Consider the following 27,802-nt stretch of genomic DNA (forward strand, 5'->3'; position numbering starts at 1 on the left):
TGCAGCTCCCAGAGTTTGTCTCAGTGTGAATGTAAAGTTCCTGTAGCTGGTTGTTGCTCCATCAGCATGGAGGTCTGGAGTCCTGTCCTCTGATGGTCAGGTTGTAGCAGCAGGATGGTGAAGATGAAGATGAAGATGAAGATGAAGATGAAGATGAAGCAGCCTGGTCCTGACTGGATGAAGTCAGTGTAGATGTAGTTGTTGATGTGTTGTTGTCTCCTGTGACAGGGAGAAGATGATGTGCTGCTTCCTGCTGCTCCTCACACTGACCTCCTGTGTCTGTGGTGAGTTTACTCCTTCACTTTATTCTCTACAAACTGATACAAGTCCTCAGTTAGTCTGCTCCTCACTTTCCCTCTGTCTCCTCAGAACCAACATTTGTAGTGAAGGTGACACAGAGCTCCTATCAGGCAGAGGAGAACCACAACATCACACTGGAGTGGACCTTCACCACCACTCAGGGTTCATTGGACCTGCTCAGTATCTACTGTCGTCTGTTCACTGATGATCACCAGGCACCAAAAGAACTGTATCATCTGTATGAAGGAGTTGAGGACACAAAGTCTCAGGATGAAGAGTTTTCAGGACGAGTCCAGTGTGACAGAGACGTCCTCAGAGAAGGACGAGTCAGACTTCATGTGTCCAGACTCAGGACTGAGGACTCTGGACGGTACCTGTGTCAGGTCCTCAATGAATATGGGAGGGACTCTGATGAATGTCACCTGAACGTCTCTGGTGAGTTGAATCAGTTCATCTAGAGCCATGCTAACAGCTCTGTGAGACCGTCCTCTAGACACTATAGACACTTGCTGTAAGTCTACATCACTGAAGATTACAGCAGAAGTTTTTAAAAACTGGCATAAAACAACATTTAGTGTAGCCTAATATTTGTTCTGAGAAGTGAAAAGTTTCCTCCTCAGATGAATCACCACATGTTTATGTCCTTTGCAGCAGCTGTTGATCAACCTGAGACTCAGAGACCAACTGAGAGACCAGGACCAGAGAGACCAGAACCAGAGAATCAGGGATGGATCACCCTCTATGTGGGGCTGGGACTGTTAGTAGCAGCAGCAGTAACAACAGTAACAACAGTTCTACTGGTCAAACGTCGCTGCTCCTCTAGATCCAGTGATGAAACCTCAGTTCATTGGTGCAGAGACTCTGTTCCTCAGAGAACTGAGACAGAAAGTCTGACACTTGACCTTTCACCTCCTTCGCTGTCTTCATGCAAACAGACTGAGGCAACCAGCACCTGAAGGAGCGACATCATTTTTTCAAAATCAAAAACAGGACATTTCATCCTATCAAACAAGCTCTCTGTCAAGTCCATTAGTGTTATCTTGTTTGCAAACGCGAACGTGAATGTACCACACAGTGAACACAAGCCTCATGGCCGAGTCATGAACTGAATGAACTGAATCATGAAATGTTCTGAACGATTTTGAATGAATCTTTTTGATGAACTGATTCTATTGATTCAGTACTCCCTAAACAATGGCTGAAGCAGAGTAATGCAGCCTTAAAATCCTGGGTCCAATAGAAGACCCATAAACCGTCACATGTTGTACCAGACAGTGTTAATTTACATCAAGGTGTTCGCTCTGTTGGCTTGTATGATTGCAATTATTATGCAACAATTACAGTCTGAGATATTTTGGACATTACCACTGCACTGGTCGGCCGTTTATTTTCGTAAAGAAATCATCACAACAAGGAAAAAGTGTTTGTTTCTGTGGCGGGGAGAGCCGGCGCTCTGTGATCGGATAGTAATGTCTTTCCAGGATGTTTCAGAGTTAGGCTATCTGATGCAAAAACACAAAGTGTATACTGTTTATACTGATTGTGCATCACAGGTCTGAGGCTTTACAAACATTACAAGGAGACTAGGGAAGAATATAAACTTTGAAGGGCTACTGCTGATATTGAAGGAAACTGGTCTTCTGTTGGTTCCTGAAAACATTTCACCTCTTATCCAAAAGGCTTCTTCAGTTCTAACCTCCAAGGTGTTGTCTCCACCATTAGGGTTAAACACCTGGGATTCTTTCACAAGTACTTTTAGAAATGCTGTCAAGAACCAAAAGAAGTCCATTTGTCTTCAACTTCAGCTCTCATTGACCTGATGACTGAGAACCTCAGAGAATATCAGCTCAACTCTTGACTCATCAAACTGAGACTCTCTCTTCAATATTTCAGGTATTACATATTGTGCATCATTGTTTCCATAAAAATATGTCCATATTGTAAATAAACCTTTTTTTATACATTCATACAAAGTTGTCATCAGTCTCTTGTGTGTAAATCTTTCAACGCCAGACGCAGAAGTTTCACAAAGACTCAACAACATTGTAAATGATACTAATAACCACTAATAATAATAATTAAAGCCCAGCCACTTTTGGACAAATTTAGCAAATTCTGAGAAAGAAGAGACAGAAGATGAAGACAACAGACATTACAATGTCAATTCTGTGTTAATTGAGGCTTGAACGTTCTCTGACACTAAGAACCATCTTCTGGTTACACGCCGCCTTTCTGAACCCGTGCCGTTCAGAAAATAGACTTCCAATCTTCATTTTTCTAAAGACCCTGCACAGCTTTGTTTCTGAGTGCAAGGCTGTCGCTCCATCCTCTAACTCATTGAACTAATTGGCTGGAAGTGAGACCTTCACTACAAATGTTGGTTCTGAGGAGACAGAGGGAAAGTGAGGAGCAGACTAACTGAGGACTTGTATCAGTTTGTAGAGAATAAAGTGAAGGAGTAAACTCACCACAGACACAGGAGGTCAGTGTGAGGAGCAGCAGGAAGCAGCACATCATCTTCTCCCTGTCACAGGAGACAACAACACATCAACAACTACATCTACACTCACACAACTACAGGTGCAGTTTGCAGCTTTGACCACTAGATGGTGGTGATGTTCTGTATTGAGTGAGGTCATACCTCTGGATGAGTCAAAAAAACTTCAGTCTGAGTGCTGATCTGTTCATTTCTCAAAGACAAACACAAATGACATGAAAACAATAAAAATATCACCTTTTTTAACTAATACATATTGGAAGTCAACTCCTATTATTATGCATCAGTTCACCAGAGTCCATATGTGTTTGATTTTAGAGGAAGTCACAGTAAAGCGAGTTCATGTATCTCCAGTCTGTGTGATGATCCTCCGACAACGTGTGGAGACTAAACTTGAGCTTTAAGTGTCTGAAGAAAGAAACACTGTCCCTGTTTCTACTGTTGGAGTGAAACCATCTATCAACCATCAAGAAGCAGCAGAGTTTCTTCTCTTTACCATCAGTTTTTGTGACATTTGTAATGATGAAAAGGTCATTTTATACAGCACTGTCAATAACTGTTGTTCATTCCCCTTTTGTTTTTCTTATTTGTTTCATTTTTCTCTTCAAGTGTATGGAGAAAAGACAGTGGACACACTTACAGTGTTTACAAAGAACATCTTATCTCTTCACTACTGACTCCCAGAGTTTGTCTCAGTGTGAATGTTTAGTTCCTGTAGCTGGTTGTTCAAACTCAACACCTCCTGAATACTGGATCTATTTTCTCCTCGGCTTCCGGCTGATCAGTAATAACGTCTCTCCGTGTCCTCTGACGTCACACTTACACCTGAATTGTCTCTCTGTCTCCTGACGTCACTCCTCCATGTCTCTGTCTCCACTAACTCAGCTCTCAGACCTTGTAGCGGCTGGAGGAACAAACTAGTTGAGGAGCTGCAGTCACGTGTTTGTGTCACCAGATGGCGCCACTGCTGCTCACACTGGAGTCACCTCACAGCTCCACTGAGCAGCTTCTCTCTGTCCACTCAGCTCCTTATCTTTTTTTTTTTTTTTTTAAGTATATTTTTTGGCTTTTCATGCCTTTATTAGATAGGACAGTTCAGAGTGTGACAGGAAATGGGAGGCAGAGAGGGGGGAATGATATGCAGGATAGGGCCGTCCGACACGGGACTCGAACCAGGGCCGCCTGCAGCGAGGACTATAGCCTCTACACATGGGGCGGGTGCTCTACCAACTGATCTAAACACTGCCCCCACTCAGCTCCTTGTCTGACCTATTATTGGGTTATTGAGCCACGTGGGATGATGGATGTTGTTGTTGTTGAGTCTTTGAGAAACTTCTGGGTCTGAGATTGACCGACAACAGACTGAAGACAACTTTTGTATGTATGAATGTATCAATAAAGGTTTATTTACAATATGTACATAGAAACAATGAGACATCCACAGTAACATAAACATAATATTCAACATCTGAAGCAAATGTTGAAGAGAGAGTCTCAGTTTGATGAGCCAAGAGTTGAGCTGATGTTCTGACTTGTGTCTGAAGGTTCTCAGTCATCCAGGTCATTAAGAGCTGAAGTTGAAGGCAACTGGACTTCTTTTGCTTCTTGAAGACGTTTGGGGGTTAGAACTGAAGAGAGGCAAAATGTCTTTAGGAACCAGAAGAAGTCCAGTTGCCTTCATTATCAGCGCTTATTGACTTCTGTTGACTTGTTCTGACAGTGAGAGGTTCCAGTTGGTTCTGATGGGTCCTTCTTTGAGGAAGGTGAAGGGTCAATGTGTGGCAAGGTGAAGAGGGCCCGGTGGGGATTGAACCCCAGACTCCTGGGTAAGAGTCATGCGTGCTTACCAGTCACCCAAAGGGACATCCCCTTGGGCAAGTAGCCAGGGCACATGATCAATTGGAGGCATAGTGACAGGAACCTCAACTGTCACAAATGATCAGACTTTCTGTCTCAGTTCTCTGAGGAACCGAGTTTCTACTCCAGTGAACTGAGGTTTCATCACTGGATCTATGAGTTGAGGAGCAGCAACGTTTGACCAGTAGAACTGTTGTTACTGTTGTTACTGCTGCTAACAACAGTCCCAGGACAACACAGAGAGCGATCCGTTCCCGATTCTCTGGTCTTTCAGTTAGTTTCTGAGTCTCATGTTGATCAGCAGCTGCTGCAAAGGACATAAACATGTGGTGATTGATATGAGGAGGAAACATTTCATTTTCAGTACAAATATTACACTTATAAATGTAACTTTATGTCTATTTTTAAACACTAGTCACATTTAGACATATGGACTTAGAGCTTGTGTCTGTAAATGGTCCAAATGTGTTGTAGAAAGTCCTGAAGGACCTGGTGGTCTTTCAGAGGGACAGAGGTCTGTGAGTCTCTGAGAGTGGACTCTGGGACTGGACTGATGTGTTTACACCAAACAGCTGGAAACTCTTTACTGGACAGAGACGTTTAGGTGACATGTTGCTGAGCCACTCCCACATCCGGTGAGAACTTCACACTGGTACCACCCAGAGTCCTCAGTCCTGAGTCTGGACACATGAAGTCTGACTCGTCCTTCTCTGAGGACGTCTCTGTCACACTGGACTCGTCCTGAAAACTCTTCATCCTGAATCTGTTCTTCATCCTCATGTAGATGATACAGGACTAACAGTTTGTCATCAGTGAAGAGTCGACAGAGGACAATGAGTGAGTCTGCTGAAACCTGAGTGGTGGTGAAGGTCCACTCCAGTGTGATGTTGTGGTTCTCCTCTGCCTGATAGGAGCTCTGTATTGTTGTATTTACTGTAAAATGTATTAAAAAGATTGTATGTTACAATCAGACATGAGAGCAATTGCTAAAACCAACAACAGACCATCAGGGAGGATGAACACTGATATTTATTCATAGAGTAAAAGAAAAAGGGGTCCAATCCCCACACCCAGAATACAAAGGAAGCAATTACTCACAAATCTAAAAACTTGATTTTTCCTTTGAGCTGAAAGTAATTCATCAACTAGTTAAAGTACAGACAGCCTCAGATAGCATAGAACATGGTACTTTTGTCTGTGGACTCACCCAGCACAAACCCCCTCACAGAATACTCTGTTATTCATCAAAAAGAACATCCTTTACAGTACAGTAACTACATAACAATGAATAGTGAACACAATTTCCTAACAATTTCATACCTCAGTTTGCTTACAAATCCATTCTCTGATCCATAACTGCCACACCAACAGAATATCCAGACATCCTTGTGTCCCTTCCCCACACAGGACGCTACAATATCAACTGTACCCACCAAGAACAGGTGGTAAATTAGCAACAAAAAGCTGTTGAATTAGTGATAACAGATCAGCAACGGGTCTGGAGGTCTGAAGCCCTGAAATGCAAAATTGTTCTGAAAAAAAATAGGGGACCAGGAACCAGGACGGACCAGGAAGAGGAGCTTCGAGAAGCTTCCGGTACAAACAAGCTTGAAATATAGACTTATTTAATTTTTTTCAGGACAATTTCGCATTTCGGGGCTTCAATATAAGACGGACATTACATACGAGCAGCATGGAGGTATTTGGATGTTTTTTGGTGTGTCTTTTTGTTACGAAGACAAAACCAAAACAATATATACATGAAGATACAGCTTTTCTTTTACATTTGAGATCATGTCTCCATTAGTAGCTGATCCATAGACAGTCCTCGTTCTGTCTCTTGGTTCTTTGACTCAGGTTCTGTTGATTCGACAGAGGACAGTGGTTCAGACAGAGTCCACTTAGATCTGGTGGACTGGATCTTAGAGAGAGTGTTTCAGTCTCTTCGTTTGATTCTCTGACACGGGCCCCGATAATACAATAGACCAGAAAGAGGACAATGAAAACTGCTGCTCCTGTAAGGATAACATAAATACACATATTTCCCCAAATCCCTGGTTTTGGTCTCTCTGGTTCTGGTTCAGCAACAGCTTCTGTAAAAGACATAAAACACTTGTTGGTCCTTCAGGTCCAAAGTTCAGATGTGGACTGTTTGTGTTTGAAGCTCCTGGTGTTTGTTTCCATGTGCAGTTTATTCTATGTTGTGTTCATTAATGACAGTCTAAATAAATAATCTAGAGCTGAGCAGACAAACTCCATCAGGTCTAGTTCAGCAGCAGAGTCTGTACAACACTGGTAACCCTCCATCACCAGAGACTCTACTGACTCTTTTGACAACACGTTCTCACTCCCAGTGCGTCAACAGCCTGACGAACGGTCACTGTCCCTCACCGTCACATGCCTGACTCATTAGGTACCCGTTTTTTTTACCCGGCCGCGGCACTGAAAGACGCTGTGAGCAGAGGATAACTTTTTTTTTTTTTTTTTTACTTTTCCTTAAAGCTTTATTTTTTTTTTAAACATATTTTTGGGGCTTTTTTGCCTTTATCTGATAGCACACAGTGAGATAGACAGGAAAGGGGGAGGCAGAGAGAGGGGGAATGACATGCAGGAAAGGTCTGCCCGACACGGGATTCGAACCGGGGACGCCTGCGTTGAGGACTGTAGACTCTACATGGGGCGGCCGCCTTAACCACTGCGCCACGCACCGCCCCTCCTAAGTTAAAAAAAAAAAAAAAAAAAAAAAAAAAGTTATCCTCTGCTCACAGCGTCTGTCAGTGCCGCGGCCGGTCGGCTGGATCACTTTGCTCTGAGCATCACATATCGCCGCGAAGGGGATTGCATTGGAATCAACTGAAAGCCGAGCGCGTCAAAACCTGACGAAAAACGGGCACCTAATGAGTCAGGCATGTTACGGTTAGGGAGAGTGACCGTTCGTCAGGCTGTTGACGCACTGGGAGTGAGAACGTGTTGCTTTTGACTTCTACTGACTCTACTCACCAGTGACGTTCAGGAGACATTCATCAGAGCTCTTCCCATATTCAGTGAGGACCTGACACCAGTAAAGTCCTGAGTCCTCAGTCCTGAGTCTGGACACATGAAGTCTGACTCGTCCTTCTCTGAGGACGTCTCTGTCATACTGGACTCGTCCTGAAAACTGTTTATCCTGGATCTTTGTGTCCTCGACACCCTTATGTAGACAATACAGGACTGAGATTCTGTGATCAGTGGTCACTTCACAGTAGACAATGAAAGGCTCTGTTGAACCCTGAGTGTTGGTGAAGGTCCACTCCAGTGTGATGTCGTGGTTCTCCTCTGCCTGATAGGAGCTCTTTGTCACCTTCACTACAAATGTTGGTTCTGAGGAGACAGAGGGAAAGTGAGGAGCAGACTAACTGAGGACTTGTATCAGTTTGTAGAGAATAAAGTGAAGGAGTAAACTCACCACAGACACAGGAGGTCAGTGTGAGGAGCAGCAGGAAGCAGCACATCATCTTCTCCCTGTCACAGGAGACAACAACACATCAACAACTACATCTACACTCACACAACCACTACAGTCAGGTGAGTGCAGTTCACAGCTTCCACCACTAGATGGTGCTGATGCTCTGTATTGAGTGATGTAGCTCTTGGAACGGACTACAACACATCCTGAAATTAGACATGCTCCCTTCACTCACAGAGTTTAGGAATGTAATCATAGAGGACTGTGTTTCTAATTGTAACTGTTTCAGATGACTGTCTTTCTTGTTAAATGTATATTGTTGTGTTTATCAATGTCAATATTTCTAATGGCTTGTCAACTAGACGGCAATGAAAATGAGGGTAACCTCAATGTCTCTCGAGAATAAATAAAGGTTGTCATACCTCTGGAAGAATCACAAGACCTTCAGTCTGTGTGTTGATCTGTTGTGACTTCATTACTCACAGACAAAGACACTGTACACTGCAGTTTCTCTCTTGCTGTTGAAAAATGATAACAGTTCTACATTACTGAACTTGCCAAATGCAGGACTCAAGAAACAAAGTTCAATATTTCAGTAACAAACCGCAAAATCAAAAACACTACTGCAGCTAAGAAACAAAAAACACAGAATATCAAAATAACACAAGACCAGACTGTGGTGAGAGTAAGACAAAATAACTTGACAAAAGAGCGTGGCATGGAGATGGAGTAGGTTCTGTAATGTACTGTTGTTGTAAGATGCTAGACTGGATGGAAGGTGAAAAAGAAGATCTGGCTAAAGTCTTGGGCCCTTCTTAAAAAGGGTCCTATGTTCCGCGTTATTCCCCAAAAGGGTCCTATGTTCCCCACTTTGTATGGGACCGGGGAACCGCGCTTTTCCCCAAAAGGACCTGGGGAACATGTCATTTTTGACATACCTGGAAGTGGAGTTGTGACTTTGCAGATTTTTGCCTATTTTTGAGTGAGAAGTTTAATTGTGACTTTGAGTGAGAAGTGGAATTGTCCCATTGGTTGGGTTTAGGCAATGAAGAAAGGAGTTGGTTAAGTTTAGTAAAAAGACCAGATAGAGTTCCCCAGGTCCTATGTTCCCCACTTTGTATGGGACCGGGGAACATAGTACCCTTTTTCTAAAAAAGGGTCCTATGTTCCCCTGTCTGGACACAGCGGGGAACATAGGATCCTTTTGGGGAAAAGGGTCCTATGTTCCCCACTTTTCCCCAAAAGGACCCGGGGAACATGCAATTTTTGTACCCATACCTGGAAGTGGAGTTGTGAGTGACTTGGCGTATTTTTGCCTATTTTTGAGTGAGAAGTTGAGTTGTGACTTTGAGTGAGAAGTGGAATTGTCCCATTGGTTGGGTTCAGGCAATGAAGAAAGGAATTGGTTAAGTTTAGTAAAAAGACCAGATAGAAGCTAGACAGTCCAGATAAGTAAAAAGAATCTGGACTCTATATGCAAAAGGGTCATGTTCCCTGATCGGGGAACATAGAACCTGGGGAACATAGGTATGTTCCCGATTGATGCTACAGTGAGGCAAGAGTTAGAGAAAATCGAGTCCAAGAATGTCTGTTGAAGATCTGACATTAAAGCCATATCAATTCCCCCGCAATTCAAAATGTCACAAAAACAGATAAGAATTGTTCAAGGGGAAGATTCACAAGTGTCAACAGTGTACAAGAACAAAGCATTCAGCCCATGCTAATAAAGTCACACATCTTCACATCCACCAATCAGCTGTGCTTTATGCAGGTCACCTGATTACAGCTGATGGCTTAAAACCAGACCTGGTGAAAACTGAAGCAGTATGAAGCATGCCACCTACTGTACAACAGACAGGGAAGTTGTAACTTAAGTGAAGTAGATGCTCCACTGTAACAGCTCGAGAAGGTCAACGTTGAGTTTACATGGCAGCCAGTGCAACAAAAGGCTTTTGACAAGCTCAAGCAGCTACACATGAAACTCCCAGTACTCAAGTTTTATGATCCAGCAAAGCCTGTAGCAATATATTGTGATGGCAGCAGCATGGGATATCCGTGTTACTGCAGGACAGCCAGCCTTTCACCTTCTGATCCAGATCCCTGACTGATGCAGAGACACTATGTCCAAATCAAGAAGGAGATGCTCTCCATCGTCCATGCCTGCATTAATCATTCATGATCAATCAGAGTTTCATGAAGGTTTAGAAGCAGCAGAGTCTCTCTCACCAGCTGTTTGTGTTGGTCATTAATGATGTTATACACATCAAGTCAAACATGAGATTTACATGACGAGTGAATGTGTGATTCTCACTGTTCAGTCAAATACAGATCAATATGAATATTAATCAATTAACCCATGTAACACTGACATCTGCCTGACAAAGCATTAGGATCAATGTGACAATGATCACTACTTACTGTGGTGGAGACACATGGAGCTCCTGTCTGTTCTCAGGTCAGTAAACTCACTACTGGTAGAGCATGCTGCTTTTTACCGTCATTTAGCTCCACCTCCAGCATAACCAAAACATTCTTGTGTTCACAACTAGTCTGCTGCTTTACTGTACGTAAGATCTTGGATGAGATATTGACTTTACAGTTCCTTGAACTTTTGTTTAGAATACAAGTTTCCTGAGGCCTGTGCCAAGGTTGAAAACTTAAGGTGACACAATCTCCAATTTATTTATTTTTTGTCACACTTATATGTCTCAGATCATCAAACAAATTGTCACGTCCTCCATGTATTTTTGACTGGGGATTTTGGCTTATGGTGGGGTGGCATGAAGCGTGAGCATGAGTTCCTGCGCACATGTTATACACTCATGTTTGCACGTACACAAGCAAACACAGCCACACAGATTTTGGCCATACACAGTTTTGTCTGCAAAACCCTGCAAGAAAAACTAGACCTACTAGTCACAAAATACTGGAGGTGCAACTGGAAACACACAATTGTGATAGAAACTGTCAATATTTTACTCTTGAAAAATAAAAGTGCTTGATAAAGGCCAGTATAAAACAATGCTCATTATAAAACACAGACACAGTCAATAAAAAGCAAACATGCTTACAATAAGTCATCTTATTTGGATAGATTATTTTGTTTTTTTCTTTCATTCTTCATCTTCTTCATATTGCAGTGAACCATGAGACAACAGAGAGTAAAAATGTGACGGAAGAAAAAAATGCCTTTATTTTTGGCGTAAGTTGTTTGAGTGGCGTGACAGTGTGAGACAGGACGTGATAGCGTGCAGATGCGATGCGTGAGAGTTGGCAACCTGAATGTCAAGTCTAAAACAAATGGAGAGACACACCCTCTCATATCAGACCAGCATCATCACGTCCGCAGGAGCTGTGCTGGGAGAAGTCTCAGAAGTTTCACAAACTACAAATGTGAAGGTGTGAAAAACATTGTGTGACATTCTGACCTTTTTTATGTCTATGGCTCAGACAAATTCACTACAAGAGCATCTGCACGTTCATGCAGGTCAGAGGAGTTCACTAATTCACCAGCCAACACACAGTCACTATGTGAATTATCTGACACCGTAAAATAAACAATCGTTTGTATGAATGAATGGTTGATGTTGTACAGACAGTAGTGTCAGACTCAGGCTCAGCCACACCTCACTCAGCTAAACTCCACATGCTCAGACAGCTGTCCAGATGTGTGATTGATGATTACTGAATAGATTAACCATGTCGATGACATGAAGCTGTATAAACTCAAGCGCTGCGTCTTCAACTCCGCATGGTGTGACTATGTCTTATACAGTAATAGCAGGGAACACCTTGCAGTGACCATGAGACTTTTCACAGTATAGGCCCCTACTAGCCCAAATCTGTGGGATGATAACACTTATGCTATGATAACAGTGAAATGTGTGCAATGAAAATTAGAGTAAAAGGAGTAGCCTAGCTAAATATGGTTTCAAATGGACTAAATAAAGTAAATATGATTTTAAAATGAAGCCAGTTAAGTGGATAGGGTTTTCAAATGGAGTACATTTAAGTTAAGAACAAAAGATGAACTAAATATGTTTTTAAAAAGGTCTAATTATGAGTTTAAAAAAAGAAAGAAAAACTGTAGTAAATTGGTGATTTGTTTTTAATGATAAGTGTTTTGCTTCGTAAGAGAAAATCTGATATTTAAAAATGCCACTCTTACATTGACTGCAGTTGTTCCCATGAGAGCAGAATTCAAAACGTTCTAGAAAATTCAGTTTTTGAGATAAAATTCTGATATTTGCCAAACTTCATCAATCACGACTCCAAAATATTGTCAATTTTTTCAGGAAGATTGAAATGTCTTTAGCAAGAATTATAGGTTTACAGTCAAACATTTTAATGCACTGTAGGCTCAACTTTTTTGCTGTGTATAGCAAATCTGGTGACAATTGAGCAAAAATTGTGGGAGAAGAAAGGTTTAATGGGAGAATATCTTTGAGTTTAAATGTACACAAGTTTCTGCAGTATTGGGGCAACATTTTGGAGAAAGTTACAAAACTGTAGCACATACAGTTGATTTGTTAGGACAAGAGCACCTGAACGTTCCACACAAGCAAGCGTCTAAATTAAGAATAAACTTTTAATGGTCTGGCGTGTCGGTACAGGAAAGCAACATGAGGAGGTTTTTATTGTGATGTCTGACACCATCTGTGCTTTAGAGCTGAAATGCTGAAAATTTGACCTCAGACAGAAGTGCAGGGCCGTATCAGGAAGCTGCAGCACCGAAACAACAGTCATCACTCACTTGATACTTCAAACACGCACGCACACACAAATAAAGAAATGTTGACATGAGGTACAGAGTGTTAATCAGTAGAATCTGGACGCTATTTTTGTCAGTGTTGATCATTGTCATACTGACTGATTGACTGCATCACAGAGAAATGAACACGACCTGTAATCCTGACTCACCTGGACGTGACATCTAACTTTCCTCTTCACACTGACACCAAACGTGTCTCACTGCTGTCTGACCTTCTACCACGACTGTCTGAACAACGAATTAAAGCAATGTCCAAACATGGAGCAATTCAAAATGAAGTACACAAGCATAACCCTTGAGAGGTAAAGGGAAGGTGGTGTTTAAACAAAAAACTAAAAAATAAGTACTTTCTTTTTTATTTTCAATGTCCCTAACAACGTAATGAAGGGCAATTACTGTATAGTAGAGTAGAGAATACTTTATTCATCCCTAGGAGGGAAATTCAAATTAGTCCAGTAGCTCACAAAAAATAAAGAAAGATGGAGCAGGGCCGCCGGATGGAGCAGGGTCGCCGGATGGAGCAGGGCCGCCGGGTGGAGCAGGGCCGCCGGGTGGAGCTGGACCACCGGATGGAGCAGAGTCGTCGGATGGAGCAGGGCCGCCGGATGGAGCAGGACCAATGGTGAAGGGGCAGCTGGGTGGATCAGGATCATTGGTGGAGGGGCCAAATCATTTTGCTTATCTGCCCCACTACTATATTCCTCCATCTTTCAGCAAGGAGAGAGGAGCCGTCCACCACCGCTGCTTTCCTGGTCAGTCAAGGTGCCATGAAGTGGATGATCCAGGCCATCCAGAATTGCCTCCTCCTTCTTCAGTGCTCTAGTGCCTCAGGATGTTTAGTCTGTATCCTAGCAACAACTTCATGGAGAACTTCAGATGGAACTTAAGCAGTTGCCATTGGGTGGGATGTACACAAGTGTTGTTATGATTCAAAAAAATAAAAGAAATGTCTACTTTCTGAGTCTTCACCAATATCTCCAGCTCTTCATCACTCTTGTTGGGCAGAGAGTTGATATTTCCAATCATGACTGACCTCAGAAAGGACCGATAGGACATCTCCACCTCCAAGCCTTTAACTTTGCACCAGCAGCAGCACAACAACCACCACAAAAGCACCTCTTCATCTCATCTGGGACAGGATGGTGTCCTCCACATCTGTCCATTTTCAATGAAAGAAGCTCATCTCTGAAGAATCTCTTCTCCCCACTGAAGCATCCATCAGTAGATAACAAAAAACACAACAAAAATAAAGCAAATGTTGAGTAAAAACTCAGAGCTACCAGACTTTGCTGCTCCCAGTTGAAGCGCATGTTCCGGAAAAAAAGGTGTCGTCTCCACCTAAAGGGTTAAACACCTGGGACTCTCAATGTGAGAAATAAATACACATATGACAGTTAGAGACGTCCATTGGGCAGACACACTCACCACACATCCAATAGAAGAATAAAAAGGAAAACAAACAGAACACCAAGTCATTGTACTCTCCGCGGCCTCAGCATACGCAGCCTCAATAAAGCAATAAGAGGTCAGATAAGGAGCTGAGTGGACAGAGAGAAGCTGCTCAGTGGAGCTGTGAGGTGACTCCAGTGTGAGCAGCAGTGGCCCCATCTGGTGACATAAACACATGACAGCAGGTGACGTCAGGACACATGGACATGTCTCTGTGGCGCTACTACTTACAGTAATAGCGCGTTTGGCTGTTAACCGAAAGGTTGGTGGTTCGAGGATGGAAACTGCAGAATACAAGCCCACCCAGGGACGGAGCTTCTTTAGCTGAGGACTGGAGAGAAAGGAAATCATATGGTTTGAAACGACTGACACTGAATCTGAGCTGGTATGTAATATCACTGTGAGCTTCTCTGAGCCTCAATACTCTCAGGTTCCCACACTGATTCAAGAGATGGAAACTTTACTGATGGAAGTTTTTCACAATGTTTTTATTGCGTAACAGACTGTCAGGGCAAATCTCCCGAAGGGGCAATAAAGGCATCTGTCTAAATACACTCCTGGTTCTGTAATTAATCATTTTTTGACGTCATTCATTTATCACAAATGTTATTGAACCATGTGAAAGCTTCAGAGTTGATGGAGGTTGTTATTATTGTTGTTTACATCGTTGTTGAGTTTCTGAGAGAAACTTCTGAGTCTGATGCTAAAAGATTTACACACAACTGACATCATGTATAAATACTGTACACGTTTATTTACAATCACAATCAATCAATGTATTGCTCATGCAGTAACATTTGCCTTGGACAAATCGCTATACTTATTGCTGCAATCATAACATACATTGACTTATTATCGCTCTGACCTCTAACAGTAAATATTACACACTTTGGTAAAATGAATTTGGTGGATTTGCCAAAGAGTAAAAGACATTATGAACAAATAGGTTAAACACTAATCTCCATGTATGAGAAACCGTAACAAAAACTTGTGTAAAAACAGTGCAAATAAGTTCAAAGAAGCAGGGGTGTGCCTAGACTTTCTGACCAGTGTGGCCCTAGTGGTGTGCAGACACACACTAACACACAAACACACATATGTTAGCATAGCATTGATATACAATGTCTCCACTTCCCATGTTTACATTCATACAAGTTCAGAATAAAAAATCCTACATTGGCGATTATAGAATGAATAACAAACAGAAAATTGTGCATTTAAAATGTGAAATGTAAAATGTATAGCTAGCATATTTACCATTAGACAGTTCTGAAAAAAATAGAAATCTCTCAAAGCAAACACTAAAATCTTGTGACAACACTGTAACACATGTTGAATGCTGCAACAATGATTAGTAACCTCCAAAGTAAAACAGGCTACGTCCTAAAGAAATGTCATGTTTTAAACTGCTGTCAGAGAATGAAATGAGAAAATGTTTCCTGGACAAAATACTTAAAAACTTTAAATTTGCATCAGTGCAGCTGGTTCCCTCAAAGAGACTTTTAGGCAGTTTACTTCACATCAGATCTCTGTAGTTGAAAGACCTGTTGAACATGGCTACAGGAATTTCATTTGTTTGAAAAAAAAATGACTCTCAGGTCAGAATGAAATTACTTCTCCAGATTACAGATATATACATTCAAAAAAGACATAGGGACCTTTCTTTTTATTGTTGTCGTTGTTTCTCTTACTACAACTCATTGCCTCTGACTGGGCAGATGGCCAATCATAATTTAGGATAATGGGGTGGCCAATCAGGGTGCAGGAGTAGCATAGGCCACTCTCTGGACACACCCCTTTAAAGAAGTGTCGTAAAAAGGTTTCAGGACTGTTGAGGATAGAGAGGAACACCTCTGCTTGAGTCTTGCTCATCAGACCAGAGGAAAGATCTGGCTGTTCCGAATCGGATTCTGAGATTGGACGGAAAAAATGCCCCAGCTGCTTGGATGTCTTTCAGCCAATCACAATCGTTGTGGGCATTGCCACAACAATGGTTGCCAGGGGGGTCGGCGTTAGCCATGCTAACTCACTGAAGACGATGGACAAAGCTTGATAGATAAAACCTTTGCCATAACCGGTCGACAAACAGCGGCTTCAGGAGCTGCAGAGTTTGACCAGTAGAAGTGCTGCTGCTAATCCTGGTCCTGGTCCTGGTCCAACATGTAAACCGAACCCTCTGTTAGTCTCTGGTGCTGGGGTCTCTGCTTTTGCCCTCTCTGGTCCAGGTCTCTCTGCTGTAAAGGACAAAACATGAGGTGATTGAAAAGACTGAATTAAACCGATCATCACCTACAATGAATATTTTCTGCTTCCAGATTCTCTAGTTACAGTTTTTCTCTGTGGAACATGGTTGTAAAGTGAATATTACATTTTCTCCATGTTCCCCTCCTGCGTGCATTTAGCTTCAAGCACCACTGATACAGAGGACGGTCTCAGCCGTTAGCATGGCTGACTGGGCTGAACTGATCCAACTCACCAGTGACGTTCAGGTGACATCCATCAGAGCTCCTCCCATATTCGGTATTGACCCAACACCGGTACCATCCTGAGTCCTCAGTCCTGAGTCTGGACACATGAAGTCTGACTCGTCCTTCTCTGAGGACGTCTCTGTCACACTGGACTCGTCCTGAAAACTGTTTGTCCTGAGACTCTGAAAGCTCAACACCCTCATGAAGATCATAAAGGACTATTGTGTCATCATCAGTGAACATTTTACAGTAGACAGTGATGGGCTCTGCTGACCCCTGAGTGTTGGTGAAGGTCCACTCCAGTGTGATGTTGTGGTTCTCCTCTGCCTGATAGGAGCTCTGTGTCACCTTCACTACAAATGTTGGTTCTGAGGAGACAGAGGGAAAGTGAGGAGCAGACTAACTGAGGACTTGTATCAGTTTGTAGAGAATAAAGTGAAGGAGTAAACTCACCACAGACACAGGAGGTCAGTGTGAGGAGCAGCAGGAAACAGCACATCATCTTCTCCCTGTCACAGGAGAAAACAACACATCAACAACTACATCTACACTGACTTCATCCAGTCAGGACCAGGCTGCTTCATCTTCATCTTCATCTTCATCATCCTGCTGCTACAACCTGACCATCAGAGGACAGGACTCCAGACCTCCATGCTGATGGAGCAACAACCAGCTACAGGAACTTTACATTACATTACAACCCCACACCTGTCACCCACACAGTGCTTTCATGGGAGGAAGCAGTTAAAACCAGAGCAAACTGAGGACACATTATGTCATAATGAGGAAACACAGGAGGTAATTTAAAAAATAATAAAAACAAATATAAAACCTAAGGAATAATAACCTAATCCCTAAATTAGGTTTAAAAAAAAGAAAACTATAACATGTGTAATAATTCAAAAATAAATAAATACAGCTACAAATAAAAACAAATTAAATTGCTTAATATAAAATAATAAAAAGTAATTAAAATTAAACCTAAAAAGAGGATTTTGAGTTTCATTTTAAATGTGTACACTGTTTGCCGCCCTCAGATCCTCAGGCAAATTGTTCCATAATAATAAAAAGATGATAGTTCTGACTTTTGGTGCAGCTAAAAGACCAGAGGACCTGACAGATTCATATAATAAAAGCTAATCAGATGGGAGGGAGTAAGACCGTTAAGAGCTTTACAGTATAAATCAAATCAAATCAAAATCAAATCAACTTTATTTATATGGCACTTTTCATACAATGTAACACAAAGTGCCTCACAGAGGATAAAAACAAAACAAAACAATTCAAAACACCGTGAAAACCCCAAACCTCCCACCCCCACAAATATACACACAGATACACAATTACATACACACTCACGCACATACATAGACATACGGACAGACATACATACCCACACACACAAACATACACACACCCACACACATACTGTACACTATCTGTCGCTGAGGAGACATGGCCGGGCACTGAGATCTGAGGTGAGGAAGAAGCTACCTTTGGGGTCCGCGCACACCGAGAGGAATCATGGTCCATGACTGCAGGGGCGCCACCACAGGGACCGCCCCAGCCCAGGCAGACAGCAGGCTCCACACCAAGGTGTAGAGCTCTCTAGCCACCCGGGCCAGGGCCGTCCACGGGACAGCACCCCCATCGGTGGACCAGAAACAACTCCCGGTGTGGTAGGCCCCCAGGAGGAAACACTGGAAAATCGAGGGGCTAAAACAGTAAAATAAGATAAAAGCTCAAACTGAAGGAATAAAACAATAGAATGTATAAAATAGACCATAAATAATGACTAAAATGTTGAAATAAAACAATAAAATAATAAAACAGGATAAACTAAACTAAAAATTAATATAAAATAGAATAATAATAAAAAATGTAAGAACAGGGGTGAGCTTAAAAATGATAAAGAGTTAAACGAGTCAGTTAAAAGCCTGATTAAAAAGATGGGTCTTGAGCCTCTTTTTAAAAACATCAACATTCTCTGCGGCCCTGAGGTTCTCCGGGTGGCTGTTCCACAGTCGGGGGCCATAATAACTGAATGCCGCCTCCCCGTGTGTTCTAGTTCTAACTTGTGGTATTGTTAAAAGGCCAGCGCCGGAGGACCTCAGGGTCCGCGAGTAATGCAGATAAATAAGAGGGCCCAAGACCATTAAGACACTTAAAAACTAGTAAAAGAACCTTTAAATCAATCCTGAAATGCACGGGGAGCCAATGCAGCGATTTTAAAACAGGTGTAATATGCTCCCGCCCTCTGGTCCTCGTCAGCACGCGTGCGGCTGAGTTCTGTAATAATTGTAAATTGTACATGCTCTTTTTAGGAAGACCAGAGAGCAGGGCATTACAATAATCTAAATGACAAGAGATAAAAGCATGCATCAGCACCTCCGTGCTGGCCTGAGAGAGAAACCTTAAAATTGATTCTAAAACCAAAGAGACTTTAAATCCGTGTGATGTGGGCTCTCCTTCTGATCTTTGTAAGTATGCGGGCAGCCAAGTTTTGTTACAGCTTTAGTTGTGCAATATCCCTCTTAGGGAGACCAGACAGAAGAGTGCTACATATTATAAAAGCAAAGTCGCTGCATTGGCTTGAGAGATAAACTGACGTACTTTAGCAATGTTCTTTAAATGGTAAAATGCCTTTTTGTTATATCCCTGAAGTGAGGCTATGAAGCGGAGGTATATTGTTATATTGTTTGTTTTTTAGCTAGACAAAGATTCAAAGATAATTTTTGAATTTTAAATTTCAGTTTCTCTCTCTGCAGCTCTGGACCAATAACAAAAACCTGAGTTTTGTTCTGATTGAGCTGTTGAAAATGATTTGCAAGAGTGCAAACACTGTAAGTGTGTCCACTGTTTACACTGTGCACCAGTCTGCAAAAACTGAGCTGCAAAATCATTCTTATCATTATTTATAGCACTTTTGCTTTTCTGTGACCATGACTCTCTTGTGTCCTCCAAACAAAAGATGGTCAGTGAAAAACAAACAGCAAGCAGTTTGAATGAGTGAGTGATAGCAGATTTCCAGGAATAACTGTCCTCAACCTTCAGCCAGCCAGGTGTGAAACTAGATAACATGTTCTTTGTTCCAACAGGATTCTTCTGCTTCCTCATTTAAAGACAAGGGTGGGGTTACACCAGTTTGGCGTATGTCTTTTCTAAATTCAGGATTTAGTAATTACTAAACCACTACTGAACTCTTAGTACTAGCTAGTTTGCAACTAGTTGTTTACTAATTTCGGTTGCACCAGACCAGTGTATGCAATCCCGTATCTAGTTATGCATAAGTGGTTACTAGCAGGTTACTAGTTGCATTAAGTGACGACAACAACTTGGCTACCCAATCAGTGTGCGGAGCAGAATGTACAGGAACAGCTGGGCGCTTTTATTTTGAAGTGTGCGACACATGCCACCACATCCGGGAAGCCGGCAATGTTGTGGTATTTCTGCCTGCACGGGCAGCTGCACGTACTCGTTGAGGTACTCACACTGCCACCCGACACACAGTACCGTTGTAGACTTGAATTGTGTCCCCAACCACATTCTGCATCAACCCCGTAGTGAAGTAGTATCGCAGCGTAACAACGGAGGTAGAGCCCCGTTCGGACCCATGCTAAATTGCCGCAGCTAACGTTAGCATGTCCGTGATCCGCATTATGTGGTCGCGTAATTAAACGGTGACAGTAAATATCAAAGTCATCATATCCACCACTTTATTTTCGTCACACCACAACGGAAGTCGGTTTTCAACTTCCGTTTCACCCCGTAGTAGCATTCTAGTGAGCGGCTAACTGGTAGCGTTAGCCACCGGTGTAGGCACCAAATGTGGGGGCTTCGGGCTGCCAAAACCGCCCTGACTAATCTGATGTTTGTCAAGTCTACAAAACGAATTACCGAACAAACACCACCACTTCTGTGTGCACGCCTCTGCAACTAGTCATGGCTATCATAGCCGTTAGCTTCGCTGCTGCTGACAGCTAACAGCAGCAGCAAACTACACGTCAGCTGTTAAAACCCTCCCGTTGTCGGACATGACATGAAACTACTCCAGTTAGCTCAGTCATGTTGTAACTAGGATATCCGCTGGGAAAAATATTTTTTTCATGGGCTGTCATGAGTTATTTAAGACACTGCTAACGGCTAACAGCTAACGGTTAGCCCAGCTAACGTTAATCTAAAATGTAATGAATGGAGTGTCATGGCGACACCCAGCGTCGTTCTCCGGAAAGTGGTGTGGATGCATCTAAATTGTGGACTCTGTCTCTCAAAACCCTTTTCCTAATGGCAGGTTCTCTGTTTTGTAAAGCAAACCTCTCTAAACGAGCCGTTATAAGCTAGTCGTTGTTGTTTTTTTCAGTTGGTTTTGATCCTGTGTCAACAAACTGTAACTAGTAAACAGTTACACAACCCCTAGGGTAGGTGTAATATATAGTAACACTTAGTAATTACTAGCTCTACGTGATTCCTAGTAAAACTGGTGCAATCCATTTTAATTGAGTAATGACTAAATCTTGATTTAGTAAACACTTACACATTTACTAAGGTTAGTAAACACTTAGTGAGAGGTGGTTCAACCGGCCCAAGGAGCCCAGGTTGTTACAATCCTGGCAGTTGGGTAGGTTAAAACATGGGCACTCTTTGCATTTGACATCAAATATTGAATTTTGTGATATAGTTTGAGAAGTTTATTTGTTTGTTTTTGTTCGTTCGGCCAATCACAGATATTTGTGCACTGTTGCCTATTAATGATCATAAAACGTTAAAAAAAGGCAAGAAACTTCAAATTTCGTCATCAACATCGAAGAGTCAACATTTTGACCTTTTTGTGGAAAGTATCATTATGAAATTCTGTTATTGGAAATCTCCAGTACCCGAGCTCAAATGGTAAAGACAGAAGCGATACAGAATTTGGAATCGGCAGATGAGAAAGTTAAAGCTGTCACAGGAGACAACAACACATCAACAACTACATCTACACTCACACAACCACTACAGTCAGGAGAGTGCAGGTCACAGCTTTCACCACTAGATGGTGCTGATGCTCTGTCTCTTGTGTGATGTCATACCTCTGGATGAATCACAAGTCTTCAGTCTGTGTGTTCTGTCAGGCTTCATTCCTCAAGACAACAATTATGAGTCACTGCAGCAGGTTTCACTTTGGTGTCTGACACAGAAGACAACACAAACAACGTGAAAACAGTCACTTATTCACTTTTTTTTTTACATAAATAACAAAAAGATACAGGAAGTTGAATCCTACTAGTTTGCATCATTTTACCAGAGTCCATATGTGTTTGATTTTAGAGGAAGTGTCAGAGTCACATGAGTCAGTTTTGACATAAAATGAATTCATGCATTTCCAGTCTGTGTGATGTTCTTGACTGAGTCTGAGTGATGATCCACCTGCTGAAGTGTAGAGACTAAACTTGAGCTTTAAGTGTCTGAAGAAAAACTGATGCGTCAAACCACCAATAAACTGCTGTATAAACACAGTCTGACCTGATCAACTCTATCAGCCTCATCATTGATGATCAAGAGTTTTCATGAAGGTTCAGAGGCAACAGAGTTTCCTTCATCAGTTTCTCACAAACTGTTTCTGTTCATCAAGTAACTCACATCACTGACATCATGTTACATGGTTCGACAGCTTGATTCTCTTTCTAAACCCAACCAGTGCTGCCTTCACTGTGGTGGAGAATAAGAGGAGCAGCAGCTCTGATAGAAACCTTCAGACAGTCTCTACCTGAACCAACAGCAGCATCAACACACTGAGTCTACACTACATTTACACCAGGACCAATGCAACAATGATCACTACTTACTGTGGTGGAGACACAAGGAGCTCCTGTCTGGTCTCAGCTCAGCTCAGTCAAGTCACCCACCCAGGTCCGCCAAACAGTTTTGTTTGCATGTCTGGGCTGGTGTTTTAACATGTTGGACATTGACTACAGAAACTGGTTTAGCAGCCAAAGTTAGCTCAGGTTTCAAGATACACAACAAATGTGAGTGTTGGAATGTGTACAGTACAGGAAAGGCTCTAAAGTACACACCTACTGTACACACAGTAATAACAAATGTGAGACTCAGTGTGTTGTTGATGCTGCTTCACTTCAAGTAGAATCTGGTTGGCTCAGGTAGAGACTGCACTGTGATTGCAGAATGCATGTTTTTTTTTTTTACTGTTATAGCCCTGCAATCAAAACATGTGGTTATACAGTAATGGAAGTCTATGGGACATAAATGTCCACAAAGGGTAGTATATGTGTAAGTATTTTTGAAAAACTGAAACTGCAAAAAAACTAATAACGCATTAATATCAGTTTTGTTACTAATCTTTGACATATCCGAGGGTCTGATACCACGTAAAAAATATCTCGCGTTCAATTTTTTTTCATATTGAAAATCAGCAATTTTCTGTGATTTAAAAAAAAAAAATACAGCACACGCTTTATTAAATTGCTAATGAAAATATTAAAAACAAAGAAACAATATTTAGTATTTTTGGAAAGAACAGAGGTGGACTGTAAGATCTGTGCAAAAAAATCTGAAAAAAATATTCATCTCATTTTCTTATAGAGGACATTTATATCCCGAAGGGTACGAGTGTATGCATTTTTTACCGACAGTGTATTATTGACCGTAGAAAAATTTCAAAACCAAATTTTGAAAATTTACATGAAATTAAGCTTACTGGTCAAAATCATGCCATTTGAGATCATACAGTGAAAGTTATGGCCAAAAAATGAGTGAAAATGTCCCTAAACTGACAAAAAGTCCCGAAGGGTAGGCAAACGTGCACAGGTTGCTGTGGTTAAACGAACAAACAAACATGACTTCATTTCCAAGGTAAACTTCTAATGTTTGCTGAGGCGGTGACTGATAGAAAGATAAACCTCTGCAGAGTCTCAGTCAGTTCTGCTCCTCTACACACAACTAAAGCTCCGTTGATCTCTGCTCATTCACAACGAGCTTCAACAAGTAGTTCTCCACATCATGCACAGCTAGAATTACAATAACATTTAAAACACTGTATATTTATTATTATGATGTGGAGATGTAGGGTTTACAGGTTTATAGGTGTGTATTTAAAATGTTTTACTGCTATAAAGATTGAAATGATCCTTCTTAGGGTTTATGTTATTTAGTCTTTACCATCAGTTTTTGTGACATTTGTAACAGTTTATAAAGGTCATATAGATCACTGTTTAATCAGTAACTCTTTGTTTATTCTCAACACTTCTCTCCTTGTTCCACCTTTTGTTTTCCTCATTTTTTGATTTTTCTCTTTAACCTGTCTCTGGTGTTCGGGCACTGACCCCGTTTTCAGGTTTTAAATGCATAAAAATACCACATAAATTTGTTTAGAGCATCAAGGCTTTTTGACTTTGTCAGGAACCTCTGTTTAAACAAAATAAAACAAAAACATTTTTTTCACAAAATTCTAAAATGCTCTGGTTAAAATTATGACATTTGTGGTGTTAGGGTAAATTTTGACCCGGTTATAACGATAAGAACAATAATGAGTGCAAAACCATTTTTTTCATGGATAAGGAGCCTATGTAACCAAGAGATGAGAAACAAATAGGATGAAAAAAGGGGTTTTTAGTGTATTTTACAGCTGATTTAAAACACGGGTCAAAACTGACCTCAACACCATATATGGTAGCGGAAAGCTAACACAGGACGAAGTTTAAGTGTATGGAGAAAAAAAAATCCTCTTTTTTTTTTTAGATAGATAGATACTAATAGGCTAATGGACATTTGTGCCCAAAACCCAGTGACGGATGGTGCTGAACACTCACAAAAGACAATGATACAATGCTATTTTGCCATTTTGTGTTTGTGTAATGAGAAAGAGGAAGAACTCTGCATGGGGGAACAAAGGACAGGTGGTCTGAAGTCCTTTTACAATTGATCGTTGAAATGTGTTGACAGATGCTCCTTCACTCTGCTTGTTTGTTTTTCACTGGGCACAGCAGTGGACACGCTTTTTTGCATCTTATCTGTTTACTGTAGAGGTACAGGACAGGTGACAGTTTCAGGTTCAGTGGAGTATTCAACTCTGACGCTACCTTGATATAATTTGGAAGAGCAGGTGTGTGTGTGGCACAACATGCCCAGATCTGGGATAATCCATGGAGGACTAGCAGGGAGCCATACTGGTAATTATTGTTGTTGTTATGATTATATACTATTACTTATAATTATTATTATTGAAACAGACATAGGCCTGCAGTATCTCACCTCACACAGTTGGATGGGAACAGACATCATACTGAGCTTGTTATTCTGGACTAAAGTAACATTTTTTTTTTCTATTCAAATTAAAAATTCAAATTTCAAATATAGCTTAGAGCAGTTTGATACGTGTGGCACCTGTTCAGGTTTTTTCTACACTCACCTCTGATTGAGAGACAGGGGATGCTCCTGTTGATGGTAAGAAAACTATTCGTTTAAATAGGTCACTACTTCTCAAACTATATCACAGAATTCATTATTTACTGTAATGTCAAATGCCAGTTATTGTCTTACCAGTTCTAGCACGGTGGTTTGAAATAAACAACGATGACTCATTTTACCTAAGAACTTGCTCTTCCATTTTACAAGTTACCTAATCCTAATCACCTAGTAACCTCAAACTTCAATAGTATCAGTACATGAACATGAACAGCAGTTTAGGTTTAATTTCATCTGAGTAACATGGTTGTCATGCATGACTGGTGCACACTGCACAGTGCAAACAGTGGACACACTTACAGTGTTTGCACTCTGGCAAATAATTTTCTACAGCAACCAGATCACCCTCGACAGTTTTTGCCTTCTATGTGCTTGTTTTACTTAGTTGTTCCCCCCATTTTTTTGTTTTTATTTTTGTTTTTTTGCTTATTTTACTTTATGTATGTGTATGTGTGTGTATGTATGTGTATATATGTATAACACTAGTGAGTGTGGAGGGGATGTTGATGTCTGTTAATTGAAAAAAAAAACATGTAGGCTAATAAATAAAATACACACAGATAAAATTTGATTTGATTTGAACTCTGACGCCACCTTGTGTCAGAACCAGATGACTGCAGCTGCCAGAGTTTGAGGTCTGGAGTCCTGTCCTCTGATGGTCAGGTTGTAGCAGCAGGATGATGAAGATGAAGATGGAGATGAAGCAGCCTGGTCCTGACTGGATGAAGTCAGTGTAGATGTAGTTGTTGATGTGTTGTTGTCTCCTGTGACAGGGAGAAGATGATGTGCTGCTTCCTGCTGCTCCTCACACTGACCTCCTGTGTCTGTGGTGAGTTTACTCCTTCACTTTATTCTCTACAAACTGATACAAGTCCTCAGTTAGTCTGCTCCTCACTTTCCCTCTGTCTCCTCAGAAGCAACATTTGTAGTGAAGGTGACACAGAGCTCCTATCAGGCAGAGGAGAACCACAACATCACACTGGAGTGGACCTTCACCAACACTCAGGGTTCAGCAGAGCCCAACATTGTCTACTGTCGACTCTTCACTGATGATAAACCATTAGTCCTGTATCATTTTATTTATTTATTTTTTTTTTTTATTTATTTAGCACACAAATTTCAATGGTGCAAGGAGGGAACGAAGCCGGTTGGCTTGTACATAGGTTCCACCCCTATAACAAATTACAACAAGACAAATTTCAATGGCTAACAAATAAACATAAAAAGGAGATAAAGTGCATACATAATCAATGTTATGTGAGCAAAAGAAAACAGAAATGAGAAAAAAATAAAGAGATAAAGTGCAAAGTAATTCGGTAACAAATATCGTCATCATGTATCATCTACATGAGGGTGATGAGGTCTCAGAGTCTCAGGATAAACAGTTTTCAGGACGAGTCCAGTGTGACAGAGACGTCCTCAGAGAAGGACGAGTCAGACTTCATGTGTCCAGACTCAGGACTGAGGACTCAGGACGGTACCAATGTGAAGTTCTCACTGGATATGGTGAAGGCTCTGACACCTGTCACCTAAACGTCTCTGGTGAGTTGATCTGAGTAAAGAGTTTACAGCTGTTTGGTGTAAACACATCAGTCCAGTCCCAGAGTCCACTCTCAGAGACTCACAGACCTCTGTCCCTCTGAAAGACCACCAGGTCCTTCAGGACTTTCTACAACACATTTGGACCATTTACAGACACACACTCTAAGTCCATATGTCTAAATGTGACTAGTGTTTAAAAATAGACATAAAGTTAGATTCATACGTGTAATATTTGTACTGAAAAGTGAAAAGTTTCCTCCTCAGATGAATCACCACATGTTTATGTCCTTTACAGCAGCTGCTGATCAACATGAGACTCAGAGACCAACTGAACGACCAGAAGCAGAAACACCAGGATTAGAGAGACCAGGGCCAGAGAATCGGGGAAGGACCGGCCTTTATGTTGGACTGGGACTGGTGTTTGTAGCAGCAGCAGTAACAACAGTTCTACTGGTCAAACTCTGCTGCTCCTCTAGTCAGAGATCCAGTGATGAAACCTCAGTTCACTCCTGTAGAAACTCTGTTCCTCAGAGAACTGAGACAGAAAGTCTGACTTTTGACCCTTCACCTCCTTCACTGTCTTCATGTAACCAGACTGAGGAGACCAGCACCTGGTCAGACCCAACAGAACCAGCTGGACCCTCTCACCGTCAGAACAAGTCAACAGAACTCAAGTGCCGATATTGAAGGCAACTGGACTTCTTTTGGGTCCTGAAGACATCTCAGCTCTCATCCAAAAGGCATCTTCTGTTCTAACCTCCAAGGTGTCGTCTCCACCTTAATGGTTAAACACCTGTGACTCTCACTGTTTCTTTTTTTTTTTTTAGAAACGTCTTCAAGAACCAAAAGAAGTCCAGTTGCCTTCAACTTCAGCTCTTAATGACCTGATGACTGAGAACCTTCAGACACAAGTCAGAGAACATCAGCTCAACTCTTGACTCATCAAACTGAGACTCTCTCTTCAACATTTCAGGTTTTGAATATTATGTCCATGTGGATGTATCATTATAATA

General features: G+C 41.5%; 2 protein-coding genes and 1 long non-coding RNA gene across 3 annotated transcripts in view; 1 reads left to right on the forward strand and 2 right to left on the reverse strand.

Moving 5' to 3' along the window:
• Positions 1-27,802, reverse strand: part of LOC146968613 (uncharacterized) — a 236,224-nt gene that overhangs the window by 192,830 nt on the left and 15,592 nt on the right. The gene's annotated exons all lie outside the window — the stretch shown is intronic.
• Positions 115-27,476, forward strand: LOC146968626 (uncharacterized). The gene is made up of 3 exons (XM_085760386.1): positions 115-166; positions 370-735; positions 27,085-27,476. The coding sequence occupies exons 1-3, from the start codon at positions 115-117 to the stop codon at positions 27,474-27,476; spliced, it is 810 nt and encodes a 269-aa protein (XP_085616512.1).
• LOC146968627 (uncharacterized) lies at positions 5,238-10,257 on the reverse strand. Its single transcript, XM_085760387.1, has 5 exons — positions 10,184-10,257; positions 8,100-8,155; positions 7,655-8,014; positions 6,691-6,747; positions 5,238-5,587 (listed from the first exon to the last, which is right to left on the reverse strand). The coding sequence occupies exons 1-5, from the start codon at positions 10,255-10,257 to the stop codon at positions 5,238-5,240; spliced, it is 897 nt and encodes a 298-aa protein (XP_085616513.1).

This window comes from Trachurus japonicus, chromosome 18 (assembly GCF_045865225.1).
Source record: "Trachurus japonicus isolate A0001 chromosome 18, Traja_1.0".
Taxonomy (NCBI): Eukaryota; Metazoa; Chordata; class Actinopteri; order Carangiformes; family Carangidae; genus Trachurus; species Trachurus japonicus.